This window comes from Sarcophilus harrisii, chromosome 4 (assembly GCF_902635505.1).
Source record: "Sarcophilus harrisii chromosome 4, mSarHar1.11, whole genome shotgun sequence".
NCBI classification, from domain to species: Eukaryota; Metazoa; Chordata; class Mammalia; order Dasyuromorphia; family Dasyuridae; genus Sarcophilus; species Sarcophilus harrisii.
Genome location: NC_045429.1, coordinates 257109486 through 257136209, shown reverse-complemented (window position 1 = coordinate 257136209; position 26724 = coordinate 257109486). Strand labels below are relative to the sequence as shown.

General features: G+C 36.4%; 1 protein-coding gene across 1 annotated transcript in view; it reads right to left on the bottom strand.

The window, feature by feature from the left end:
- Positions 1-24166, bottom strand: part of GCM1 (glial cells missing transcription factor 1) — a 32246-nt gene extending 8080 nt beyond the window's left edge. Inside the window, exons 1-2 of the mRNA XM_012549125.2 lie at positions 23967-24166; positions 1875-2127 (exon numbers count right to left, since the gene is read on the bottom strand). Of these exons, the coding sequence (XP_012404579.1) occupies positions 1875-2127; positions 23967-24047 (334 nt within the window). The 5' untranslated portion in view covers positions 24048-24166. The remainder of the gene's footprint in view (positions 1-1874; positions 2128-23966) is intronic.
- Between the last annotated feature and the right edge of the window lie 2558 nt (positions 24167-26724).

Sequence of the window (26724 nt, the reverse complement as noted above, 5' to 3'; positions counted from 1 at the left end):
CCTTGGGTTAAAGTACCCCTTACTTAAGAACCCAGACACATTTTCAAAGTGATCCATCTAGGAAAAGGCAAAGGTGAGACAAGAACCCAAGTTGTCTGGCTTTCACTTCAGTGTTGATCCCACTATACCATTGTCAAAATACATGGTCCAGCAGAAAGAATAATAAGTAGATTTAGACCTGAATTCAAATCTTAGCTATTACTTACTATCTGACTTTGGCTAGCTCATTTAACCTAAAGCAGCCTTAATTCCTCACCTACAAAATGAGTGGTTTTAACTCAAATGACCCCTGAAAGTCCTTCTAGCTCTAAGGATATATGTGGGCATTCTAGGATCTTATAAGAATAGGTATGTTATTTAGTGAGCAACCATAGAAAGGTCCTTAAAAAAAAAAAATCTACCACTGAATGGCACCAATTTGAAGTTTGGGAGTGATGAGGGATTGAGCATTTCTTGCAGAGGGGTTTTCTCTCTTCAGCTTTTACTTTACTGTAGTTTGGTCCTGCCAAACCATGAGTCTTTGCATTCTATATTTTAGACAGGACCTTTGATTTTATTGATGTAGGGAACAACCTGCAAGGAAATGCTTTCTATTAATGCAGATTGGCCACCATTCTGCAATTTATTGTCTCAGAAAAAAGCCTGGGATGTAGGAGGTTACATGACTTTACTAGTTGTCACATTAGTACATGTCAGAAGCTGACTTTGAGTCTGTCTTCTTAACTTTGAGATCAGCTATCTATCCATATGATATTAAGCATTTTAACTGGACATTTTATGGTGCTGTCTAGATTAGTAAATAACTTTAAAATTAAGTACACTGTTTACTGGCATAATCATGATTCTCAAAATTGGAGATTTCAATCAAAGACTTGATTGATAGAAAATTTTGCCCCTGTTCCAATTAGAATTTACCTGCCAAATAGCTCTTTTTCTTCCTGGCAAAGATTTGGAAACTAATTTGAGAAATGGCAAAATGGCATTTAAATGTAATGAAATACTGATGTGTCATAAAACATGAGAAAAGGGAAACTTTCAAAGAAACCTGGGATGACTGAACTGATGCAGAATGAAAAGAGCAGAACCAGGAGAATAATTTATACATGAAATAATGACAGTGTAAAAATAAACAAAAGAACTCAGATCAAAGCAATGATCAATCAAGATTCCAGAGGAATAATGGCAAAACATGATATAGATCTTCTGACAAACAGGTCATCAACTCATGATATAGAATGAAATATACATTTTTGAACATGGTTTTAATCCTGTAATTAATTTTGCTTGACTATTCATATTTATTACAAGGAATTTTTTCCTTTCCAATTAGGGAGAGATGAGAGAGAAAGAAAGCAAATTTTTGTTAACTGAAAAAAATATAAAAAAAGAATTTACCACTCACATTCCCTCAGGGACATCTTTTCCAAGATTTCAAGTATAAAATCTAATAAAGCTTTGTGCTAATATATTAATGAATGATATCATACTTGAATTTTAATAGGTTCCTTCTGCAGATAATTTCTCATCCTAAAGAAGTGACATTAATGGAGCTAACTGGGTGGGGGAAGATCCTAGCTTTGCCATTGCTTGTTTTATGACATCCGATAAGTCATTTGCTTCTTCTTCGTCTGTAAAATAAGGAATTTAGACTAGAAGATCGATCAGTTCAGAATCTATGTTCCTGCGTCTTTAGACAGAAAAGAGCCTTTTGATAATCTATCTATTTCACCGTGTAATTATCTTAGGAAAGGATTTGTTGGGGTATTGAAAAACACTTGGTGGTGAAAGCCCCCAAGATAGTCTTACTGCAGTGGTCCAAATTAGGACAAGGCTAGCAGCAGTCAGGAGTGAGCACGAGCAGCCCCCGGACTCACTCTGCTGCTTCTGCCGGGCTTTGTCGCAGATGGCTGGTCTCAGGTAGATCTTCCTTCCTTCCTCAGCAGAGCAGTCCAGGCTGCAAACCACCACTCCCAGGCAGGACTTCTTCAGGATGCGGGAGTTGTGATTGTTGGTATTGCGCATGGCCCAACTGCTCAAGTGCCTCTGTGCGTTCCTGTCCTCTGAACTGTAGATGTGCTTCACGTAGGAATCTGGCCATTCCTGAAACCAGTCGGTTGTTTTCACATCCTGATAAAAACTCCAAGAATGTTAATTAAAGTAAAAGAAAACACATACATACAGATACACACACAGGAAAATAGAATCATCCATAGCAGAAAGGACAAGGAGTCTGAAGCTTAAGTAATTTTATTCAAGAATGGAGGGGTGAAGGGGGGAGTGTGGAAGACCTTTGGACCCAAGTCTTACTTTAACTACAGAGATTCTATGAATTAAAGACAATGTACCTGTTTTAAAATATAAAGAAATCTTTCTTTCCTTCTCTTCCTTCCTTCCCCCTCTCTCCATCCTTTTCTCTCTTTCTTTCCCTCTTTCTATCTCCTTCTTTCTCTTTCCTTCCTTCCTTTTTACTACTTTCTCTCCCTCTTTCTTTCCATACTTCCTACCTTCCTTCTTTCCCTTCTTCTTTCTCTATTTCTTTCTTTCCATTCTTCCTTCCCTTTTTATCTCTTTCCATCTTTCCTTTCTCCTTTTTCCCTTCCCTTCCTCTCTGCCCTCTTTCCATGAACCATGAAGATCAATAACTTTCCATGAATCCTTTCTTTCAATCAATTGATGATCACTACTAAGCATCTATTGAGCAACTATAATAATGTGACAGGCAGTGTGCTAAGAACTAGAGCTTACACAACAAAAATGGAAATAGTCCCTGCCCTTGAACTTACTCTCTCTTCCAGACACCTTGTGTGTATATGACTATATCTAGACCTATAAGTATATATAGAATAAATACAAGGTATTTTGAGGGAGGGGAGGGCTAACAGTTTGAAGAATACGACAAAGCTTCATGTAGAAGGCAGAACTGAAGAAGAGTCTTAAAGAAAGGAACTTTACCAGTTCCTTGAGGAATGGACTAATTTTTTTTTATTTTTTGTTTTGCTTTTTGTCTTATATCCTCAATATCCCTAGTGCTTAGCACAGTACCTAGCACATCACAGAAATTTAACCAGTGTTTGTTGATTGGTTGATCAATGAGGCAAAAGAGAGAGTATATGAGAGTTTATGAGAGAGTATATGAGAGTTTATGCAAAATAATAGAGATAGGAGATTCAGTAAATGTGTGTGAGGAGTAACTTGGCTGGATTGTTATTGTTGTTCAGTTAGGTCCAATTTTCCATGACCCTTCTTTAGGGCAAAGATACTAGAGTGGTTGCCCTTTCCTTCATTAGGCATTTTACAAATGAGGAAACTGAGGTTTAGTGATTATGGGAAGGAACATAGCTAAAAAGTGTCTGAAGCCAGATTTGAACTCAGGAAAATGAGTTTTCCTGATTCCAAGCCTAATGCTCTCTTCACTACACCACCTAATTGTCCCAGCTGACTAGCAAAGTATTGCAAAAGAAAGAATAGAATAAGACTGGGAAGGTAGGTTAGGCCAGTTAGTGAAAACTTTTAAAACCAAATGGAGGAGTTTATCATTTATTGTAAGGCAATGAAAATCTACTGAAATTTATTGAATAAGGGAATGATGTAGTCAGATTTGTACTTTTCTAAGAACACTTTGGTAGGTATGTGGAGGATGGATTGGAGAGGAGAGAAACTTGTATGGAAGGTGAGGGAATGAAAAGTGAAGGATGATTTTCTTCCTTCCTTCTTTCCTTTGCTTTCTCCTTTCCTTCCCTTTCTTTCTTTCTTTCTCTTCTTTCCTTCCTTTCTTTTTCTTTCTTTCTCTCTCTCTAAAAGAGCTGTCTCACAGCTAGTAAGTGAAACTTGATTTGAATTCAGGGCCTCCTGACTCTAGGTATGCTGTGATATCTAGCTGCCCCTAATCCAAGCAATCTAAGGGAAGTTTATTTTTAAAACTGGGAAAAGGAAATTAAATTTTCTCCTTATTCTTAGTGCCTTTCCTCAGAGAGCATCTCCAGTTTATCAGGGTTGTATTTTGTTTGTACATAGGTGCTTAAATGTTATTTCTCCTATTAGCCCAAGTTCTTTGAGAATAAGCATCGTCTTTTTCCCTTTTTTGTATTTCTATCTCCTTTGCATAATGTCTAGCACAGAATAGGTCCTTAATAATAAATGCTTACTAGAATGGATGTACATCTCCAAAGCAATCAGGAGAATAGGGACTCCTTGTGATACTTCTGTTTTGAAGATGTGAGTCTGAATAGCTGCGAGTTTGGGATTGCAATTCACAAAATCTCAGAGTTGGGGAATACCTCAGAGTTCACCTTCTCTAATTTACCATCGTATGGGACTCTTCTCCCCACCTCACCACCACATCCCTGACAAAAGGTGGGGAAGTTCATTGACTCCCCTTTTAGATTGCTCTGATTGTTAGGAAGTTTTTCTTTCCATGGAGATAAAATTTGCCTCCATGCACGTTCCACCCATTGTTCCTGGTTTTGCCCTCTGAAGCCAAGCAGAACAAATTTAATCGTTCTTCCACATGACAGCTCTTCAATTATCTGAAGACAGCTCTCATGTCATGCACTGTCTTTGTTCTATTTTTCTCAAGTAAATAGTCTTAGTTTGTTCAAATGATTCTCAGAGTGGCCTCTCTTCCTCTTACCATTTTAGTCATTCTCTTTTTCTGTAATGACCACTGTCCTATTTAGAGGCAAAAATTTGGTGAGATTATTTGGTGAGGGGTTCTTTAGGGGCCTGATCTCCATCCCATTTTTCCTCCTGCCTTGCCACTATCACAGCAGTCAAAAGTAACGGATAAAAGGAGAAACTAAAACCCAATTTAGGAAAAATCAAGGCATAATGTAAAAGGTTTAGCACTTGGATTTGAAAGACCTAATTTTGGGGTCCTGAATCTGCCAACCTTACTAGCTGTATGACCTCATCTTCCTTAGATATAAAATGAAAGGGTAGACTTGATGATCTCCAAAAATACCCTCTTAAAAAAAAAAAAAAAAACTGCATCCAGAAAAAGAACTATGGAGACAGAATATAAATCAATACATGCTATGTTCACTTCTTTTTTTCTGTTATTTTTTCTTTATGGTTCTTCCTTCCTAGTTCTGATTTTTCTCTTCCAACATGATTCATAAAGCAACGTATATTTAAAAAAAAAAAATCAAAAGTTACCTTCTGGATCTAATGTTTTAGCCATTCTATGTAAAGTGCTAAATTGATTTTGATTGTAAGTAGATATTTACACAAAATTGGCACCAATTTTTGGCCAATAAACAGCTATTTTTCTGGTGGTGTTGCCTTTAGAAGTCAAATGGGAATGGATCACTTAGCCCTGACTCGTGCACTTTCATTCTAACCCCTCTCCCTACTACTTAAGCCTTTTCCCAGCATCCTGCTGGACAGCGATATTCATTCAGGATTGGTGCATATTTATCTCTGTATTATCTTGCACAGTGCTCCACACATGGTAGGGCCTTCATACATGTTTGCTGAATTTCACAGGTAAGAGACAATTTGACTCATTCTGCATGGTGAGAAGTTATCAGATGTCCCCAACTGGCAATCCTAGGTTGTGTCTACACTATAGCAAGTATCTGAATATTTGGCAATGTGTAGACAAAACACACAGATACTAAGTCATTCCCCCACACACACACACACTTTTTTTTTCCCCCATTAAAAAAAAGCAAGAGAGAAGAAAATCTTACTCAAGAAATTGGTTCTTCCACAAAACAAGCCTGGCTTCCATTCGATCATTCCCCCGGGTCTGAGATGAGAAACATAATATTGAAGGGAAAAAATATCTTCCCTCTAAAACCCAAGGTGGATTTTAGAGTGGAGTGGAAGTGGGAAAGACCAATGTCCTCTTTGACTGTACAAGCTAGGAGTTGAGGAGATCCAAATGAAAGAAAATATAGTAACCAGAAACCAATATCTAATACTAAAGTGAATTATAGAGCTTAATCATGGGAAGAAAAGATGGTCAAAGTATATAGGAGGACAGGGTTAAAGCAAGACAAAATAGCTTCTAGAGTTTATTCTTAACTCTAGCTCTGATTGGAATTCAATCCCTGTTTTGAGTGAAGGCTTCAGATCACCTTTTGCATTAAAAACTCTTATTTATCTAGTTGCCACCATTCATTGTTAGACAGGAAATGATTAAAGTCATAGCACTAACATAAATGAGGAACTGCAGGACCTCAGAGTTAAACTGGACCTTATCAACCATCTTTATAGATTCATACTTCAACAGCAACAACTTCAAAAGACTTAGATGGGATGCCAGGGTTATGGGGGCCAGTTGTAGAAGTGAGATTTTTCAGAATTGTAAAGCTTTGAGGGTAAAATGCCAAGCTGAAAGTAGGAATTGGAGGAAATTCCCAAATGTGTGAGGTACAGCCAGGGCAAGCAGGCAGGGAGAGGATGAGAAATGCATTGGTAGGAAGTTGCAAAAAGTAAAAACAAAACACAGATTAAAACTTCTGGAGAGCCTGCATCATCAGAAAGAAAGGAAAACCTAGGTGAAGCTGACAAAAATGAGATTCTTGGGATCAGAGGAAGTGGTCCTTGTCTGAGGAATGTCCATTAACATCTGATGTTTTGTTTTGTCTTATTTTTTTTTTATTCACACCAAGAATGAAAATTTCCACTTCCTAAGCCAGGACAGTAAAGAAGAGGCTAGTAAGGAAATTTCTGTAAGCAGTCTAGGAGGTTACATCTGAGCTGAAGTTCAGGCAGAAGGCAAGGAAGGCAGTTTCAACTTGCAGTTGAATAAATGGAACTGAAGGTTAGGCAGAAAAGGATGTTGAACCTAGCAAAATGAGAGAGAGAGACAGAGGGAGGGAGAAAGGGAAGAAGAGAGACAGAGAAAGAGAGGGAGGCACAGAGATAGAGATGGAGGGAGAAACAGAGAGAGAGACAGAGACAGAGACAGAGAGACAAAGAGAGAGAGAGAGAGAGAGAGAGAGAGAGAGAGAGAGAGGTTTATGCTTGGAAGTAGAAAAAGTGAAGTAGAATAGTGGATAGATTCAGGAAGATTCATCTTCATGAATTCAGATCTGTCCTCAAACACTTACTGTGTGACCCTGGGTAAGTCACTTCACTCTGTTTGCCTCACTGATAAAATGAGCTGGAGAAGAAAATGGCAAACCACTCCAGAATCTTTACCAAGAAAATCCCAAATATAGACACAGAGTCACACATGACCAAAAAACAACTGGACAAAGAAATGGCAATGAACAAGAAAGTAGACTGTAAAATAGCAGTTAGAAGGACCTGAATCCTTGTTATTTTATACCTATGTTACATTGGACAAATCATTTAACATTTTGACATTCGGTTTCCCTATCTATAAAATGAGATGACTTCTAAAGTCTCTATTGTCTCAAATTCACTGGCAGGGGGAAAAGATAGCATAGTGGCTTGAATTCAGAGGACATTGGTTTGAATCCCAGCTCTGATGTTACTTGATGTCTGAGTTTGGGCTAGTCTGAGTTGGGTTCTAAAAGTCCTTTCCAGGATTAAATATATCATCGTATCAAGTTACAACTGGAAAAGAGGCAGCTAACTAGAATGAAGAGACTAGGAGAAACCATTAAAAGCTGTCAAGTTAATTGTGTGATGCCAGATTAAATATCCCATACCCTGAGATTATTTAGCGCTACAATTAAAAAAAAAAAAAACAAAAACAACAACAACAAAAAAAAAAAACACCAACAACAAAAAACAGCTGCCTTAGAAGAGCTGTCTTTGCATTATAGTAGCAGACACAATGGAAGAGGAGGGTTGGTATGGAGAAAGAGATAAAAAGACCATAAATTAAAGACTCCAAATGTTTAGAAGAAAAATTCTCTCTATTCCTCTGGATGATAGCAATGGAAAGTTACTCAAGAGTGGTGCTGGAAACTGAGCTGAGGGAGTCTTCTAAGCTTCCTAACAGAGTTATCCAAAAGTAGACAGGGATGCTTTGGAAGCCTTATCCCTGAAGTCATCCAACAGAAGTTGCCTAGTTTCTTGTTGGGGTGTTGTGGAGAGGAATTAAGAGTTTTCAGTAGGTAGGGGTTGGACTGGATGTACAATTTGGTGCTTTCCAACTCTCAGTTAGTAATTCAGGGCTTGGACTGACACAGTGGATAAAGCACCAGCCCTCAAGTCATGAAGACTCATCTTGTTAAGTTCAAATCTGGCCTCAGACTTTTACTAGCTCTGTGACTCTAGTCACTTCACCCTGTTTGCCTCATTTTCCTCATCTGTAAAAATGAGTTGGAGAAAGAAATGCCAAACCACTGCAGTAGCTTTGCTAGCAGAAACACAACCATGAAGAGAAACAACTGAAAAATGACTAAACAAATTCACTTATAGACTTTCATCCAACTTGTTATTTAATAATCTATATTTCCTGGCTGTGTAGATCCTGGGTAAATCAATTAATTTCTGAGTGCTCTAAGCAACTTTCTTAGACTATAAATTGCAAAGAAAGTGCTGACTTTCCTTATCTGGGAGTTTCCTGATCTGAAAACACTAGATATCAATGAAAGCAGAAGTCTAGTGCCTATGCCCCCAAGCAACTGAATAATAAATCCAGTATTTGGGATAAGTATATCATGTAAGCACCATGATACAGGGAGAATTGATTATCTCTAAAGTGAAATATCTGAGTTAAAAATCTGTCTCTGATGCTCCTTATCCTAGGTAAATCACTTAATTCCTTTCAGGTTGAATTTCTTCATCTATAAAATCAGGTTTTTTGACCTAGATGGCCCCTGAGGTCTTTCAGTTCTTAGTCTACTAGTCAGAAGATCTAGGTTTGAGTTCTGCTTGTAACATTATATGTGTGACCTTGGGCAAGTATCCTTGCTTTTCAATACCTTAGTGTGCTCAACAGAAAATGAAGCATTTGGAGTCAGTGACTATTGAAGTTCCAATGAATCGAGGAAGAAATTGTTAATCCCACTTTCTTCCTAGTAAGAGGAGCTAATTTTTTGGGAATACATTTTATGAGGTAGAGCCAAGAGAGTGGAAAAAAAGCAGTGGCTTGCCTGAAATCTCCCCCAAGCCCTTCAAGCAATTTTTATATATCTCAAAATAAATTCTGGAGTAGCAGATCCCACACATGGACAGAGTGAAATAATTTTTGAGTTCAACACAATTTAAGAAGGTTGGTGGGAAAGGTTTATTGCACTGGGGAGTGCATTCCCTACTCTTCCTTTTCATATTCTTTTATTCCCCTTCCTTTCAATCTTTTCCCTTTTCTTAAAATTCAAATTAGATCTCAATTTTATCTGTGACAGAAATTCTAAGCCTTCAACAGGCAAATAAGAAACTTTCATTCATCCTATTTTTAGAAATAACAATGCAGATTAAAAATATAAAAGAAGACAGATTTTCTCTAATCATCAGAAGGTGCTAAAAATCACTAATTACATCAAAATCACCCATAGTTGCCATACAGCTATTAGGATAGATAATTAAATGCAGCCGAGTCAGAAAAAAGAAGTTTATAGAAAAGGTTAGAGAAAAAGAGATCAGATCAAAGATTAATAGATTGACACTTATATGGAGAGGGTCTCTAGCAGAGTGCCCCAGAAACCTGTCCTTGTTTTTAATTTGTCTCACATTGCTTTCAGAGAGTTAGAGCAAAATATATGTAATAAATATGTAGATTATATAAAGTTGGGAGAGAAAGAAAATACAGTGGGTGACAGAATCAAGGATCCACAAAGACCTTAAAGATTACAAGGACAAAGGTTTTCATTTTTCATCTTAGTATCCTCAGGACTTAGGATGCTGTCTTGGTGGATGCTTAATAAATGTTTGTTGGGGGTAAAAAAGAAATCATAACAAGTTAGGACATCATGCTGAATCTAATAAGCTGAAATTTAATTTGAAGTAAAAGTGAAGACCTATATCTAAATTTAAGAAATTAATTGCACAAGTAAAGATAGGAAGAAAAATGACTAGAAAGCATTTTAATGTGGGGGGGGAAAGACTTGGATTTAAGGAGACTGCAAATTAAATAAATGTCAACAATGTGATGAAGCAGTAAAAATGATATATATAAATACATTATTTCTCTTTCAGTCTCTCAGTGCCTTAGTCTCTTTCTCTTTGTGTGACTCTGTTTCTATCTTTGTCCATCTGTCTGTCTGTCTGTCTCTCTCTCTCATCTGTGTTTGTTTCTATGTCTCTGTCTTTGCCTGTCAGTTTTTCTGTTTCTATCTCTCTGTGCCTGTCTCTGTCTCTAACAGTCTGTCTCTGTCTCTCTTTTTGTCTAGACTTGGGTTGACATGAAGTAGGGAGAAAACTCAGAAGAACCAGATAACCAAGAAAGTTCCTTCCAGCTCTTCAATTCAGATTATATGAAACTTCCTTCATACAGACATGCAACTTTTTGTCTTAGATGGGAGGAGGAAGACAGAGGGAGAAAGTATTTATTGCCTACTATACTACAGGCACTGTGCTAAGTACTTTATGAATTTTAGCTGATCAATCCTTAAAGCAGGGATTCTTAACTTGTGTGAAGTGTGTTGAGTATTCCTTTGGCAATGTGATGAAGCCTATGAATCCTTTCTCAGAACAGTAATTTTTTTTTAAATTGAAGAAAATACTAAATTTCAATTAGATGCCAGTGAAAAAACTAGTAATTTCCCTCCCATTCATGTCCATTGGTATTCTGAAATCTTTCCAAAGATCCCCTGACAAGGGAATTAAGAAGTTAAGAACCCCTGTCTTATGGCACATTCTTGTAATCCTTTCTACCAGAAAGGTTAAGTCTAGAAGAGCTCAGGAGTTCTGAATATCAGTGAGCTAAATCAATCATGTGGCTACACTGTATCCAGCACTGATATGATAAACCCCTGGAAGGGGGAGGATGGGGTGTGCCACCAGGTTACCTAGAGGAAGGTAGGTGGTACAGCTGTACAGGTGCAGTTGGTTATGGAGTCATAATTGTCTGAGTTCAATTACAGACTCAGAGACTTACTAAACTATGTGATCCCAGGAAAGTTATTCAACTTTTATCAGCCTCTGTTTCTTCATCTGTGAAACAGAGATAATAGCACTTGTCTCTTTTGGGGAGGACAAAATGAATTAATATTTGTATAACATTTTTCAAACCTTCAAGCACTATGTAACTCCTAAGTGGTTAATTAATCAAGGAGAGGCAAACCCAGCTCAGATCAGAAATGTAGAAAGTCAAAGCTCCCACCGTAAAAAATAATAGGTTCAAGTCTGTTCTTCTAGAATAGAAGAGATAGAACAAATTTTTAAAAAAATTTTTAAATTTATATTTAAATTTTAAAAAAACCTTTTTAAAAAGAATCCTTTCTTAGTTCATCTCCTGGGATCATTAAGAGGTTAAGTGACTTGCAGAGGGTCAGGGATGGACTCTGAACTCAAGTCTTCCAGGTTCCAAAGATGTCTCTCTAGCCAATACTTCTTGTTCTTGTCATTTTTCAGTTGTATCTGACTCTTTGTGATCCCATTTGTGGTTTTCTTGCCAAAAATACTGGAGTGGTTGCCATTTCCTTCTCCTGGTCATTTTACACATGAGGAAACTGAGGCAAACAGAATTAAGTGACTTGCCCAGGATCACTTAGTAAGTATCTAAGGCCACATTTTGAACTCAAGTCTTCCAGATTCCAGACCAAGAGCTCTATTTACTCTCCTCACCTAGACCTTGGTTGGGCCACTTTTAGAATAGTATATTCAGGTTTTAGATCCTAGATTTTGGAGAGGCCTTTGAAAAGCTCAGTTATATCTAGAAGAGGAGAATCACTATGCCATATGAGAAAAAAATAAAAGAATATATCCCAGATAAGAGAAAACTCAAGTAGGAAATAACACTTGCTACCAAATATTTGTAGAGTTATCACTGAAAAGACATAGTAGATTTGTTCTGCTTCACTCATAGGCTACAATCACTAGTAAAACAAATAAATAAATAAACTAGAACCTTTAGGGTTTTTGGTCAAAACAGAAACAAATGCTGTTTACATTCAGGGTCCAAACAATGACTGAGTACTGTGGGTAAGGTAACAACTAACTTCGGAAGAGGGACTTGAGCCCATCTGACTATGAGATCAACCCATCTAAGACCAACTCTGTCTCTTCAGTTCTTTAATGAAAATTTCTATGAGTTATCTACATAAAAGATGATATTGCTTTAAGTCACACAAGTTAATCAAAAGAAAGTATGCAAAGAAGAAATATTTTCATTTCTAGACTAGATAAGTTAATTACCTCAAAAAATGCCAATTGGGTTAAACCAAAGATTTAAATCTTTTAAAGATTCAGATTACATTGAAGTCACAGAGTTATAATTAATTCCGTGGATGACTTTACTCATCTGATTATATATTCTTGAAAATGAGTCAGATTTAAAGTTTGGAAACCCTGAGATTTTCCTTTTTAAACAATAAACTTTTTAACTGAGAAGAAAAACAAAAAGTTACCCATAACTTCAGTTAGGAATTAAAAGAAACAAAATCTTTTTTTAAAAAATTACCTTATTTTGTGGAGAATGATAGAACAAAGCAAGAGAATGAGTATTCTCTTTTTTTCTTAACTGTTTTACAATTTATTTTTAAAAACCAGATTATCAATTTTATCAGGTGGAGTCAATAAGTATTTATTATGCACCTATTACATGCCAGGAACTGAGCTAAATTCTAGGGCTACAAAGAAAGACCAAAAAACCCCCCAAAAAACTCAACCCCAAACCCATTCTTGATCTCAAGAAGTCCAGTCTAAAGAAAAGTTTACAGTCTGATAATTATACTAATTAGAGTAGAGAGTTCATAGCTGAAGAAACTCACTCGCTTTGCAGCTTATGGTACTGAAGGAGAAGATATTTCAAAATAAACTACACAAGTCTTATTTTAAACAAATCTGATATAAAAATCCAGATTTTAATAATATAAAACAATAAATAGTAATAAGACAAGGGACTCACAGAAGGATCATTTGAAAGTTCTCTGAATGCACTTCAAATATTCAATTAGCTAAAATTCCCAGAACATTTTTAGGAACAAATCTATTTTGTAAAGCAAAGTTTATTGTTACAATACTAATGCATAGAACCCTATATTATTATTATTATTATCATTTTTTGCTGAGGCAATTGGGATTAAGTGACTTGCCCAGGGTCACACAGCCAGGAAGTATTTAGTGTCTAAGGCTGGATTTGAACTTAGGGGCTCCTGACTTCAGGGCTGGTGCTCTGTCCACTGCATCAACTAGCTGTTCCTGAACCCCATCTAGTCTGATTTCTTTCATTTAGAGATAAGGAAGCTGGGATTCAGAAAAATATGGCAGTTTGCCCTGGAAATTCTACTGTTTTGCAGGACCTTACAAAAAATTTTTTTCTTAAATAAAGGATGAAATTTCCTTTAGTCCACAAATGATTTTCATGCTTTTTGTTGAAGCCAAGAACAGAGTGAAATCATTTAGTTGTTGGGTATTTTTTGTTATTGTTGTTAGGGTTTTGTTTTTTTTTTTAATTTCATTCTCAAACCATTTCTAGATGGACTGTGGCTCCAAATATATGATTTTTCCAACATCAATTTAGGGGAGATAAATCCTGGTGATAAATAAATCCTGACACTGCTCCATCCATGTAGGGCCTAACATTCTTATGGGGTAGTATTCACATAGAGAAATAGGTGAGGAGAAATATGGAAAGAAAAAGGGACTGAATAAGTCTCCGATTTTGTTTAGGTAGAACCTGTTCAGACAAAAACAGCCCACCTTCTATTCTCTCCCGTCATTTACCTCCTTAACTACTTTGTCCTAACCTGAGAAACAAAGGACCCTAAAGGTAATTTAGGGAGCAGATGAAGAACTTCCAAGAGCTTTTCTAGTAATACAGCTTCCTTCAGTTCCCTAACCCAACATGCACAGGTCTTTGACTGCAGATATAATCATGAAAGAATTCAGAATCGAATTCTTCCTGTGCAACAAGAGAACTGTTTGGTTCTGCACACATATATTGTATCTAGGATATACTGTGACATATTTAACATGTATAGGATTGCTTGCCATCTGGGGGAGGGGGTGGAGGGAGGGAGGGAAGGGAAAAATCAGTACAGAAGTGAGTGCAGGGGATAATGTAAAAAAAATTATCCAGGCATGGGCTCTGTCAATAAAAAGTTATAATTATTTTAAAAAATAAAATAAAATAATTTTTAAAAAGAAAGAATTCAGAGAGGTGGATATAATCAGAAAATCATAATGCTTCAAACTACTAAAGCTTTTCATAGTTTATCCTATGCTTTCCTCACAGCCACTCTGTGAGACAGGCAGTGCATCCCTCATTGTCCCCCTTTACAAATGGGCACATTGAGGCAAACAAAGCCAAGTACCTTGGCCAGCACCTTATAACTATTCTAAGTATTGGCTCTGTGATTCAAAAAGATCTGGACTCCGAATTAAAAAATACAAGTTTGAATTCCCACTTGCTAGGTATATGGTAGTGAAACTATTTTTTTCATCTATAGAATGGAGATAACGTTTTTACTAACTACCTCAGACAATTCCTGTGAGAAAAGCTTTGCAAAGGGCTATATAGATAAGACTAGCTATTAGTTTGGGAATTTGTTTGTTTTTCTCATGTGATTTTTTTGGTCTTGACCTAATTTCATCGTAAGGTACTCCCAGTAAGAAAATTCCCTCTCCAGATGCATCAATGTTTTCTCTACAACTTATGACCTTAGTAAGTTGCCTGGATTACTGATAAGCTAAGTGCTTTGCCGTATGGACACTTGGAAATAAGACAAATTCAGATCTGTCCTAATTTTGAGACTGCCTAGCTCTGCATTTCACCACATTGTCTCTTCAGTCATTATTTTTTCTTATTATTTGACTCAAGGGGGCCTCCTTGGAATTTTCCATCTCCTGCTACAGTATTAAAAAAAAGAGAGAGAGAGAAAAATAAAAACCTTCATCCACAGTCACCTGCTTTAAATAGAAATGCTAATGTTGACATTGGGCAGCTATTCTCTCTCTTCCCACTCCCAGGGAAGTGATGGGCAAAGAATGTAGAGCTATCACCGGTTTCCATCATCAGGATGTAAAGTTGTCATTGCCTTTGCCTCTAAGTCACATACCATTTATTAAATATTCTGGAGTATGGTTTTCACATAGGGAGTTAATTAGGTCTCATTTTTCTTATTGGCTTTTCTCATTCAAAGGGCTAATTTAAGTCAAATCTATTTCAAAACTTTCTCTTACCGTTTTGGCAACATTCCCTTCAGATGTGGAATATGAGTACCAAAATTATGATTAGGACAGAGCCATTGTTGCAGATTCACAGTAGACTAGATGGTTTCTGGGGTCCCTCCTACTTCTGAATTTCTGATCAGTTTTCTGGTTTTGGGGTGAGACAGATGGGGCAGATTCTGAGTGATGGAAATCTCTCCACCAATGTAGTCAATAAATTAATAGATAAGCCCTTTGGAGTAGACCCAAACCTAATGAGGTTACACAGTTCAAGTAGGATTATAATAATAAGTTTCAGAGGTTATATTTGAAACTAGGTTTTCCCAATCCAAGCCCGGTCCTCTGTTCTCTGCATATAGGTAGTATAAGCCTTCTTGTCCCTGTTTTGAAGATTTCTCAGGTTTCAGTTTGGATTCTCTGGAGACACTGAGTTCAAACTTAGCCAATCATGTTACAAAAAACCTTCTCGGACCTTGGAATGCTGTGAGTTAATGGTTCTCCGTTTCTCGGTGGTTGGGGTTTAATTTGAAAACTGGCTAGTGGTTAGGAACAAAATGTTTCAGGCTGTTGGTTTATGAATATGTCCTCCCTGCTTTGTCACTGACAGTCTGCACAATGGCTATGACAACCTTTTTGTTTAAAGTTGGTGGCTGTGGGTGTGGATGGAGTTTTGGGGGATTTGGGTTTTTTTTTTTTTAACTTCTGCTGAAAAAGACGAGGAAAAGGAAAGGGGTTAAGAACTGAAAAAGAAGGGGAAAGACAAAGACAGAAACAAAAATAGAAACAGAGAGAAACAGAGGATAGAGAAAGGCAGGGAGAGGAAGAAAAAGATATTGAGATAGATGCAGAAAAGCAAGAGGAAACAAAGAGGAATAGAGACAGAAATATTGAGATAGGCAGAAATAGAAGAAAGAAAAAGAGAGAAAAAAGAGACAAAAAGAAGAGTTGAGAGGGGAAAGGGGAAAAAGAAGGGGTGAGGTAAAGAGAGGGAGGGAGGCAGAAAGAAGAGAGAAAAAGACAAATAGAAAGACAAGAAACAGAATAGAGAGGAGAAAGACAGACAGGGAGAGGGAGAGAGAACAAGAGATACACAGAAGCAGCAAGACACAGAGGCAGAAAGACATAAAGAGAAGGAAAGAAAACGAGAGGTACAGAAACAGAGAGAGGCAAAAAGATAGAAAGAGGGAGAAAGGGAAGGAGGGAAAAAAGAAGAGAAAAAAAGAATAAAGCGGGGGGAAGAGGGAGGAGAGAGAAGGGAAGGAGAAGAAAGGTGGTTGTTTTTTTTTTTCCCAGTCTTTCCACCTTGGAGAATGAAATTTGATCAGGGTTTCAAAGTTACTCCACCAAGTACCACCCTCAAAGGTTATTGGATCTGAAAGTATACAATAATCTGCCTAATTGAAGGCCTGTTTGTAATTTGGTTAAGAGAAAAACCAAACATCAGAGATTTGCTGCTTAAAGCTGCACAAACCATGAAGCAATTGCATTTGAACTTTGTACATGCAAAAGTATTTTAAAGAGACTAGAACTGGAAAGCAAAATAGACACATTAAATTGGCTTAGGAAATATGAGGTATTTTGTACAAAATAGGCTTGGAAGAGTAAGGGACCTGGAGCTTTGTGGGAGCTCCCTGGAGCTAAACAGTAGAGAACTAGAAATCCAAAAGACCTTGGGAAGTTGGACACTAGGTCAGAAGCAACTAGGCTCCTTCAGAGTTGGGAGTTCGGAGGTCATCTTATCCAGTCCCCATATTTTGCAGATGAGAAACCTGTGGCTACAAGAGTATAAGTGACTTGCCTTATAAGATCACACAGGTAGTAATTAACAGAGCCAAACCTAGGAATGAAGTCCTTCACTCCAAACACAGCACTCTTTTTCACTGAAACTTATAGGATTTAATGGAAATACATATCTCATAGTTACCTGGGGGGGAGGGTGGGAATAAATTATTAAAAAAAAAAAAACCTACAAACTCCTTTTTCAGGACATATGCACATTGAAGGCCGGGTTTGCATCATTCACTGTATTGGTACCTCCAAAACCTAGCATGGTGCTAGGAACATAGGAGGTACTTAATAAATGCTTATATATTGATAGACTTGCTTGAATACAACTGAGGTAATTCAAGGCCACAAATTTAACCTGAGTAGATAAAAATGTTAAAGGCAGCTAGATGATACTGTGAATAGAATGCCAGATATGGAGAAAGGAAGACTCATTTCATGAGTTCAAATTTACCCTTAGACACTGTGACCTAGACTGACAAGTCATCTATCTCTTTTTTCTTTTTGCCTCAGTTCGCTCCTCTGTAAATGAGCTGAAGAAGGAAATGGCAAGCTACTCAGTATCTGCGGGGAAAACCCCAAATGGGATCACATGAATGAAACAAGCCAAATACAAAAGATAAAAATATACTATTTGCAAGAAAGTAACCCTGATAGCTAAATAGATGGGTAAAATGTAAGATCCTGTGGACAGTAATTCTGGTAAAACACACTAATTTATTGGATCTAGTTTGAATTTCGAGAGAAATACCTACCTTGTGAAAATAAAATTCATATGGACAAGTTAACAGTTGAGATGGAAGTAATTCCTCCATGTTTGGAATTTTTTCCAAGAAAATGGTGGAAAATTATATTCTCAAAACTCAAGGGGAAAAAGATTTAGGGAAGTAAATACATATGTCAGCTAGGTGGGCCAGCTAGGTGAACATCTTCCTGAGTTCAAATCTGGCTTCAGATATTTAAGAGTTGTGTGACCCTAGACAAGTCACTTAACTCTGTTTGCCTTAGTTCTTCATTTATAAAATGATCTGGAAAAGGAAATGGCAAATAATTCCAATATCTTTGTCAAGAAAATCTCAAATGGCATCCCAAAGATGGAGACTTAACTAAAATAATCGAAGAACAAAGAATACATATACTTATAAAACATAAAAATCCCTCAGGGCTGTGATACTTGTCACATCTTGCTAATTTGTGCCTGGTCTTGTTGATAGGTCTAGTGTAGCAGCCAACCTAAACATGTTTGAGGGATGTTATCATCTCTCTGCTTTAGGAGGTCACATTTCTTACTTGTACTCACTGCTCTGATAAACTGAAGAGCACTTAACTCTTGCTTGGAATCTCAGTATCTTCTTTATAAATAGCAAACTGTTTTGAAAATTCAAATTTCATTTTGGAAGGAAATGTTAAAATCTTGCAAGTCTGTGTATTTGAGAAAATTTTCAAGTTTCATATATTCATGTTGGAATGTGAATTCAAATGTTTAGGTGTTTTTTATTTTGAACACTGAATGGTTTTCTAGAAGACAAATCTTACATTTGATCCCTCTTATATTATACGTGTTTCATTTTTTAAAATCTGTCTCTATTTTCTTCTCTCTGCAATTTGGGACAATAAATTGGCCCTGGTTATAGGCTAGGACCTTCTTCTTGAGCCAGATATATGAAGGCAGGAATTATCTGATTTCTCCCAGTATTCAGCCCTACAGTCTGCTTACAACAGTTGCTTAATATGCATTTGTTGAATTGAATTGTGTTGAGTTGTGAATAAATGAAACATCACAACTGCTATAATAATCATCCAGCTAACTATATAAAAAGATAGATGCAAACCTCACAAATATAGAGATTACTGTAATTGCTAGGAGAAAACTTAACTGAGGCTTTGGAATAGATTTCAACTATATGATATTGCCACATAAAAAGAGGTGATCTCTTATTTTTCATTAATTCTAACACATCAATAAGAAGACATTGTCTTAAATGACAGCAGAAAATGAGCAGCTGGGTGGTGTGGTGGGTAGAACACTGGCCCTGCAGTCAGGAAGACCTGAGTTAAAATCTGGCCTCAGACACTTATTAGCTGTGTGATCTTGGACAAGTCACTGAACTCCAATTTCCTTACCCCCCCAAAAAAAAATGACAGCAGAAAAGATTTAGATTATATATGAAGGTTAAAGAATGGCAGCCTAGTATAGAATAGGAGATAGCTGGTTCAAGTTCCATCTCTGATAAATGCTAGCTGGGAAAGTTCCTTAACTTAAAGCCTTCTAAGACTATGAATTCTTTCACAATCTTAATCCCATTAAAATGTAATTGGATTACAATTTAGGAGTTGGGAGGACCTGAGTTCAAATAAGACCTCAGACACTTAACACTTTTAGCTATATGACACTGTGGGCAAGTCACTTAGCCCCAATTGCCTAGCCAAAAAAAAGTAATTGGTAACATTTAACAAAATAAAAATATAATGTAACATAAATAAGGTTAATTTATGCTTTTATAAGCCCATAAGACTATATTTCTATTTGAGTTTGCATATATTCTATTCTACTCCCTAGTTCTACTGAAATCGGTCCCCATTCTACTGAAATCACATGTGTATGTAAAGGACAGCAGATAATTTTATTGTGACTATGATAGCATTATTATTGACCTCTAAAGTTCCTTCTGGGCCACTTAAGTGTCATAGTGAATAAAGTACCTGATCTAGAGTCAGGAAAATTTATCTTCCTAAATTCCAATCTGGTTTCAGATACTTAGTAGTTGTGTGTCCCTAAGCAAGTCACTTAACCCTGTTTGCCTCAGTTTCTTCATCTGTAAAATGAGCTGGAGAAGAAAATGGAAAGCTTTTCTAGTATCTTTGACAAGAAAATCCCAAATGGGATCACAAAAAGTCAAGTATGACTGAAAAACAAATGAATATCAACAAAAAAGTTTCTTCTGCATTTAAATCTATGATCTTATGGTCCAGTAATAATTTAAATTTCTATTGTATAGTCTGATAATCACTATCCCTACTTTATTGTTAAGGAAATGAAGATGAAGAGAGGATACATGACTTGCCAATAAACTAAAATGCATTATGGAGGATCATAGTTCTTAAAGCTGGATGGAATTCAGAGACCATCCAGTTTAACCACTGCATTTTACAGATGAAGAAACTGAAGTCCTTGGTAGATGACCTGCCTAAGGTCATACAGGTAATGAGTGTCAAAGGAGAATTTAAACTCAGATCCTTGAACTCCAGAGCAAGCTTTGTATTCTAGCATACAAAAATCTTCCTTCAATAAAGGCTAGTAGTCTAACCTCTATAAAATCTGATAAATTCTTAAGAATTTTAAATGCAAAACTTAGTAGTTTTAAATTCACAAAATAAAATGCATACAATTACAAAAGAACACAATTATGTTGAAATATTGTTGTTGCTGTTCAGTTGTTTTAGTCATGTTTGACTCTTTGTGATCCCATTTGGGGCTTTCTTGGCAAAGATATGCCTGGAATGGTTTGCCATTTCCTTCTCCAACTCATTTTACAGATAAGGAAACTGAGGCAAACAAGGTAAAGTGACTTGCCTAGAGTCACACAGCTAGTATCTAAGGCCATATCTGAACTCATGTTTTCCTGACTCTACACCCAGATTCTATGCTCCCTGACTGCCTTATGTTGAAATATAGCTATCAAAATTTTTTTGAAAGGTTAATGGCCCTCAGGTTAAGAACCCTCTTTCTAGATTAAGCCTTATCAGACACTAGATCAACTATATGACTTCTGATGTTTTCTTCCATGACATTCTATGTCATTAGAATCTCATTCTTGGTCCTCCTGGACGGACTTGTTCCCATTAAAACGATATTGAGTCCAAAACAAGGCAGCAAGATAAATGTAACAGATGTACATTTCATCTATAATTCTCATGTCCTGTTCCACTTTATGTAGCTTTTCATGTTGTTCATTAAGTTCATAATCCAAAAGAGAAAAGAAAAAGCTTCCAAGTCAAAGAAATGAGTAAAATCATGTATCTTTCTACTGTGAAGTAATAGAAATGATTCTAAATACCAATTTCAAAGATTCAGGTTAGAATCTTCTTCCTTTTAAGTGTGATCTTGAGAAGATCAGGTTATCATAAGCACCCTGAGCCTCAGTTTCTTAGTCTCTAGTAAGTAACCCTTTTTGCTAACTGCTATACAGGGCTGTTGTGAGGAAAGAAAGCTCCTTACAAATTGTGAAATCCTCTAGGAATGTGGCTTTACCGAAAACTCACAGGAGAAAACATCCCTATCTAACCCAATCCCACAAAAAAAAATGACTTGATCCTTATTTGGGGCTAAATCAAGAGTTAAAAAGATGATTCTTCTAAAGTAAGAAGAAGGTCAAAATCACTCCATAGTTTTATGGATACATAACATGCTGTATATTATGTGTAAAAATTCCAAAGACATGAGGTCTCCTTTGGATACTAACTTAACATATATATACACACATATTATGGATAGTAGAAGACTAAACTTATCTATATATATATAGATATATGTGTATGCATGTGTCTATATATAATATATATGCATATAAATATATATGTATATATAGATATGTGTATATACATGTGTCTCTATATAATATATGTTTGTATAAATATATATATGTGTGTGTGTGTGTGTGTGTGTGTGTGTATACACACACACACACATTAGGGTAACCAGTTGGCACAGGACCTGGAATCAGAAAGACTCATGTTCATGAGTTCAAATCTGGCCTCAGACATTTAGTGGCTATGTGACCTTGGGTAAGTCCCTTAACCCTGTTTACCTCAGTTTCCTTATCTGCCAAATGAGCTGGAGAAGAAAATGGCAAACCAATCCAGTATCTCTGCCAAGAAAATCCCAAGATCACAAAGAGTCAATGTGGCTAATCAACAAAACAACAGCAAATTCCTTCTTGGAGCTTACCACAGTGACTCACACATGGTAGGCACTCCATAGATATTTATCTGTAGTTTGTTGGATGTGACTGAAACAACTGAACAACAACAAAAAACACATATTTACAATCTGCACTTAGTGGTTGATTAATAATCATTTGTTGAATGGAACTAAATTGATTTGTGTAAATGAAACCCAATTGCTATAATAATCACTCCACTAATTATATAAAAAGATAACTGCAAATCCCATAAATATAGAGATTTTGCTGTACTTGTTTGGAGAAAACTGAGCTGAGGATTTATTGAATAAACTTCAATTATATGAAATTGTCACATGAAAACGATCTCTTGTTCTCCTTTTTTCCTAAAGCATCAGTAAGAAGACATGGTCTTCAATGACGGTAGAAGAGATTGAAATTGGATGTGAAGGTAAGAGTGGCCTTATAGCAAAAATAATATATTTATAATACATGTACTGGAGAAGGAAAGAACAAACTATTCCAGTATCTTTGCCAAAAAAAATTCCAAATGGGTTCGCGAAAAAGTTCGTGCACAATTGAAATGACAGGAAACCAAATAGACACATACACATGTTATATATATGCATAAACATACTAATATATATATATATACACTACATGTGTTTTATATATACTATATGCATATTGTTCCTTCCACAAATGTACAATCGTATAGTGCTTTCTCCCTCACCCTGTGCCATCTTACCTCCACATGAATAAAGCACCGATAATAACTGATATTTGCATGAAGCTGCTAGTTTACAAACACTTCATTTGATACAACCACTTACTAGAGAAGTATTGTGGATAAAGAGCTAACCTAAGAGTCAGGAGCACAGGATTTCAAATGCTGCTTTGGTTGCACCTTATCTCTTATTTAAATCCTTAGGTAAATCACTTAATTTCTTTCAATGCCTAATGCAACTTTCTAAGATTATAAATCACAGAAGTGCCCTTAACTCACTGGGAAATGCCTGTACCAGGAAAAAGGCGGGTGAATAAGAACAGAAAATAACCCTTTCAGGAATACACTACTGGGGAATATCGTTACTGTCCCCATTTTGCAGATGAGGAAAATGGAAGCTCAGAGTGATTGAAGTCACAGAGTAATTTCCCCATGATCACATAGATCGTATTCAGGATGAGATTTAAACCGCAGGTCTCTACTGGCTAATAGGTACAATGGTCTTTTTAGTATACTATATAACTGTGACTTTCACTAGTCAGTCAGTCTAATATATTAAGTGCCTCCTAAATGCCAGGAGAGTACCTAGGTGGCTCAATGGATGGAATTCTAGTCTAGAGTCAAGAAGTCCTCACCTTCCTGAGTTTAAATCTGGCCTCAGACACTTAGAGCTGTGTAAGCTTGGGCAAGTCACTCACCCGTTTGCCTCAGTTTCAAAATCTGTAAAATGAGTTGGAGAAGGAAGTGGCAAAAACTCTTGTATCTCTGCTAAGAAACCCCCAAATAGGGTCAAAGAGAATCAGACATCACTGAAAAACAACTTAACAACAAAAAATATTCCAGGTACTCTGCCAAGAGTTAGAAATAGAAAAAGAAGTAAATAATAGTCCTTGCCTTCAAGGAGCTTAAAATCTACTGGAATAGACAACAAGTATACAAATATGTACAAACAAGCTATATACAGTGTAAATAAGAAATAGTTAAAATAGAGAAGGCACAAACACAATATTTATCTCCCTAACAAATTATCAGTAGGCACAATTCTAATTGACCGTGTTTTGGATAGGAAATGGTGTTCTTTGCCTTCAGCCAAAGATTAATTTGGGAATCTGGCTGACCACAACCATAGGGTGAGTTGGGTATTTTTTCCTCCTCAGCTGTCTAAGGTCAGTTAAAGTATCCAAGACAAAAGGTTAAGCTGGGATCTTTCCAGTTTTCTATCAATTTTTACCAGGCTAGTGGTCCAGATAAGAAAATCAAGCTCTAAAGATCGGTCCATTCAAGAGACTGAAAGGAATTCAGTTTCAAGTAGATTCTTAGAAACCAGCTTCCTAGAATATGGACTTAGTACATACCTGTGGCAGTTTCATATCATTGATGTCCCAATTTACTGTTTCTTTATTCCGAGAAACTAAGTTCTCGGGCTCCATAGTCATGTCCCCCACAACTTCCAACCTGCTCAAATTGTTTCTGAAATATTGTAATGATTTCTCTGCCAGAGATTTCAGATGAGGGTTAGCTCTCTCCACTTTCAAGCAGTTTGGACCAGGAGGCTGTTTCCTGACACTGAAGAGAAAAAAAAAAAAAAAAAAGATAGTGAGTCTAACCATTAAAGATAAAAATCAGTGTTTATCTGCCAGAAAAACTTGTTCCATCAAAAGTTTTGAAAGCTCTAACATAGTCATGGCCGAAGCAATGAAAAATACTTAATGACCAAAAGTAATCTCACAGGGAGAGGGAAAAAAATCTTGATTATCAATAGCTTAGCCTTCCATTCTAGTACCCTGTTGGATTTCAATTTAATTCTTGATTCTAGGACTAGAGAGATAGAGAAATTCAGTAGGAACCACGGAAGCTTGCTCTAAGAAAGATCTTTTACTCTGTACTTTACATAGGGACGTTCCCTAGGTTGTACTGCTTTATAAAGAAGAATATAAACTCTTTGAAGGCAACCCCTGGTTTGGTTTTTAATTGTTGTTTTTGTATTCTCAATACTTAACACTCTGCCTTCCATACAGAAGGTGCTTAATAAATGCAAGTTGAATGTGCTAAGTAGCTGGGTAGTGTTGTGGATAGAATACTGGCTTAATATCAGGAAGTCCCAATTCAAATTTAACCTTGGATATTTACTAACTGTATTATCCAGGATAAATCACTTAACCAACCTCATTTTCCTCAGGTGTAAAATGGGGATAATAAGATTACTTAATTCCAGTAGCTGCCCCAAATGAAGCCATAAGAGTCGAATATGGCTGAAATGATTGAACAAATATTGGATATTCTCAAGCAGAGTGCTTGGCATTTAGAAGTGTTATATAAATGCTTATTCCCTCCCTTCCTCTCAGGCCCATGTGTAGGATGAAATAACCAAACTAAGTTGTCAAGAAATACATATTTTTCTCTCCGTCCTTCTTTATCATTTTCTCAAAATCAAAGAAGCTACTAAAAGATATACAGATGGTCCCTGCAGGGACTTCTAATCTGATTTCAGATGAATTTTTTAAAAGACATTTGAAAGTTTTACACTGAAAGCAATCAAAGATTTTTAAAAATAAAGTATATTGATTATTCTTGTGCATTATAACAAATGTTTAACCTACATAGGATTGCTTGCTTGACTGAAAAACGACTTAACCAACAAAAAACATTCCTAGATACTCTGCCAAGAGCTGGAAATAGAAAAAAGAAGCAAATAATAGTCCCTGTCTTCAAAGAGCTTATAATCTACTGAAGCAGACAACAAAGACACAAATATGTACAAATAAGTTACATACAGTGTAAATAAGAAATAACTAAAAGAGAGAAGCCACAAACACAATATTTATCTCCCTAACAAAGGGGGAGGGGAAAGAGTAGGGGGAGAAAAATTTGGAATACAAGGTTTTGCAAAGATAAAATGTTGAAAACTATCTTTGCATGTATTTGGAAAAATAAAATACCATTTTTACAAAGGGGAAAAAAGAAAAAAAAATATACTGGCTGGTAAGGCATAAAGTCTGATTATGCGCAGGATCATCACGATTCATCGAGAGGCAGAGGGGGCCTTAGAAGCCAGCTAGATCCTCATTTGACACTATTAAGGCATACAGGTACACAAAAGGTAGAGCCAGCAGCAGACCTTATGTCCCATGAAACTATCCATAATTATTATTCTACCAGACTGACTTCCAATTCCTTCAGCTCTGAAATGAGAGAGTTCACGTAGAGGAATTTAAGCTAAATAATCATGAATTCAGCAAAGCAGTGCAAAAACCACTGGATTTAGAAAGAAGAAGGAGAAGTATTTATTAAGCACTTAATGTGTGTAAAAATATCTGGAGCTCAATTGGCAGTTCTTTTTACTTTGTGACTTACTACCAATGTGACCTTAGGCTAGTGATTTCCTACTTCCTCAATCTAGAAGTCAAGTTTTCCTAACTGTTAAATTGGGATATTGGACTACTCACTGAATCTACAATCCTAAAATACTTCTCAATAGGATTTGATGACAATTAAACATGCAAAGCACTGCGATCTACAAATTAAAGATACATCTATGACTTGGAATCCAAGTTTGAATACCTATTTGATATATGTAGAAAAGGCTGCTTATTTTAACAAACAAATGAAGACTCATAGGCAGTTAGACAACATGCAAAAAACCTATTTAAAGCAAACAAATTAGTCAGGGCAGAAATAATGTCCTGGAAAAAAAGATGAATTGTATTCTTTCACATTACTCCCCAGATGGTATTGCTCCCCTGCTATTGCTTTAGAAAACCATCACTACCTTTTGAAAAGAAACGGGTCATTGTAGGAAAATAGTGTGTACTAAAAAACAATTTGAATATGGAGAAGTGACATAAATAACAATTACAGAAAGCATAAACTCACCCTTCCAACACCAATACATCTGCAATTGATGAGACCAGCTTAAAAAGTGAAGAGCAACAACAGTTGGTAAATAGTACTGAGTTCACTAAAACTTTTGCTTGAAGAATAAAATGCATTTATGTTAATTTAGAAAGATGGTACCAGAACAGCACAAACATGGATGTTTTAAGAAGAGGGAAGAAGGAATACAACATCTTATTCTGAAAAATCACATGCCCTTTTTATCATAGGGGAAGCAGC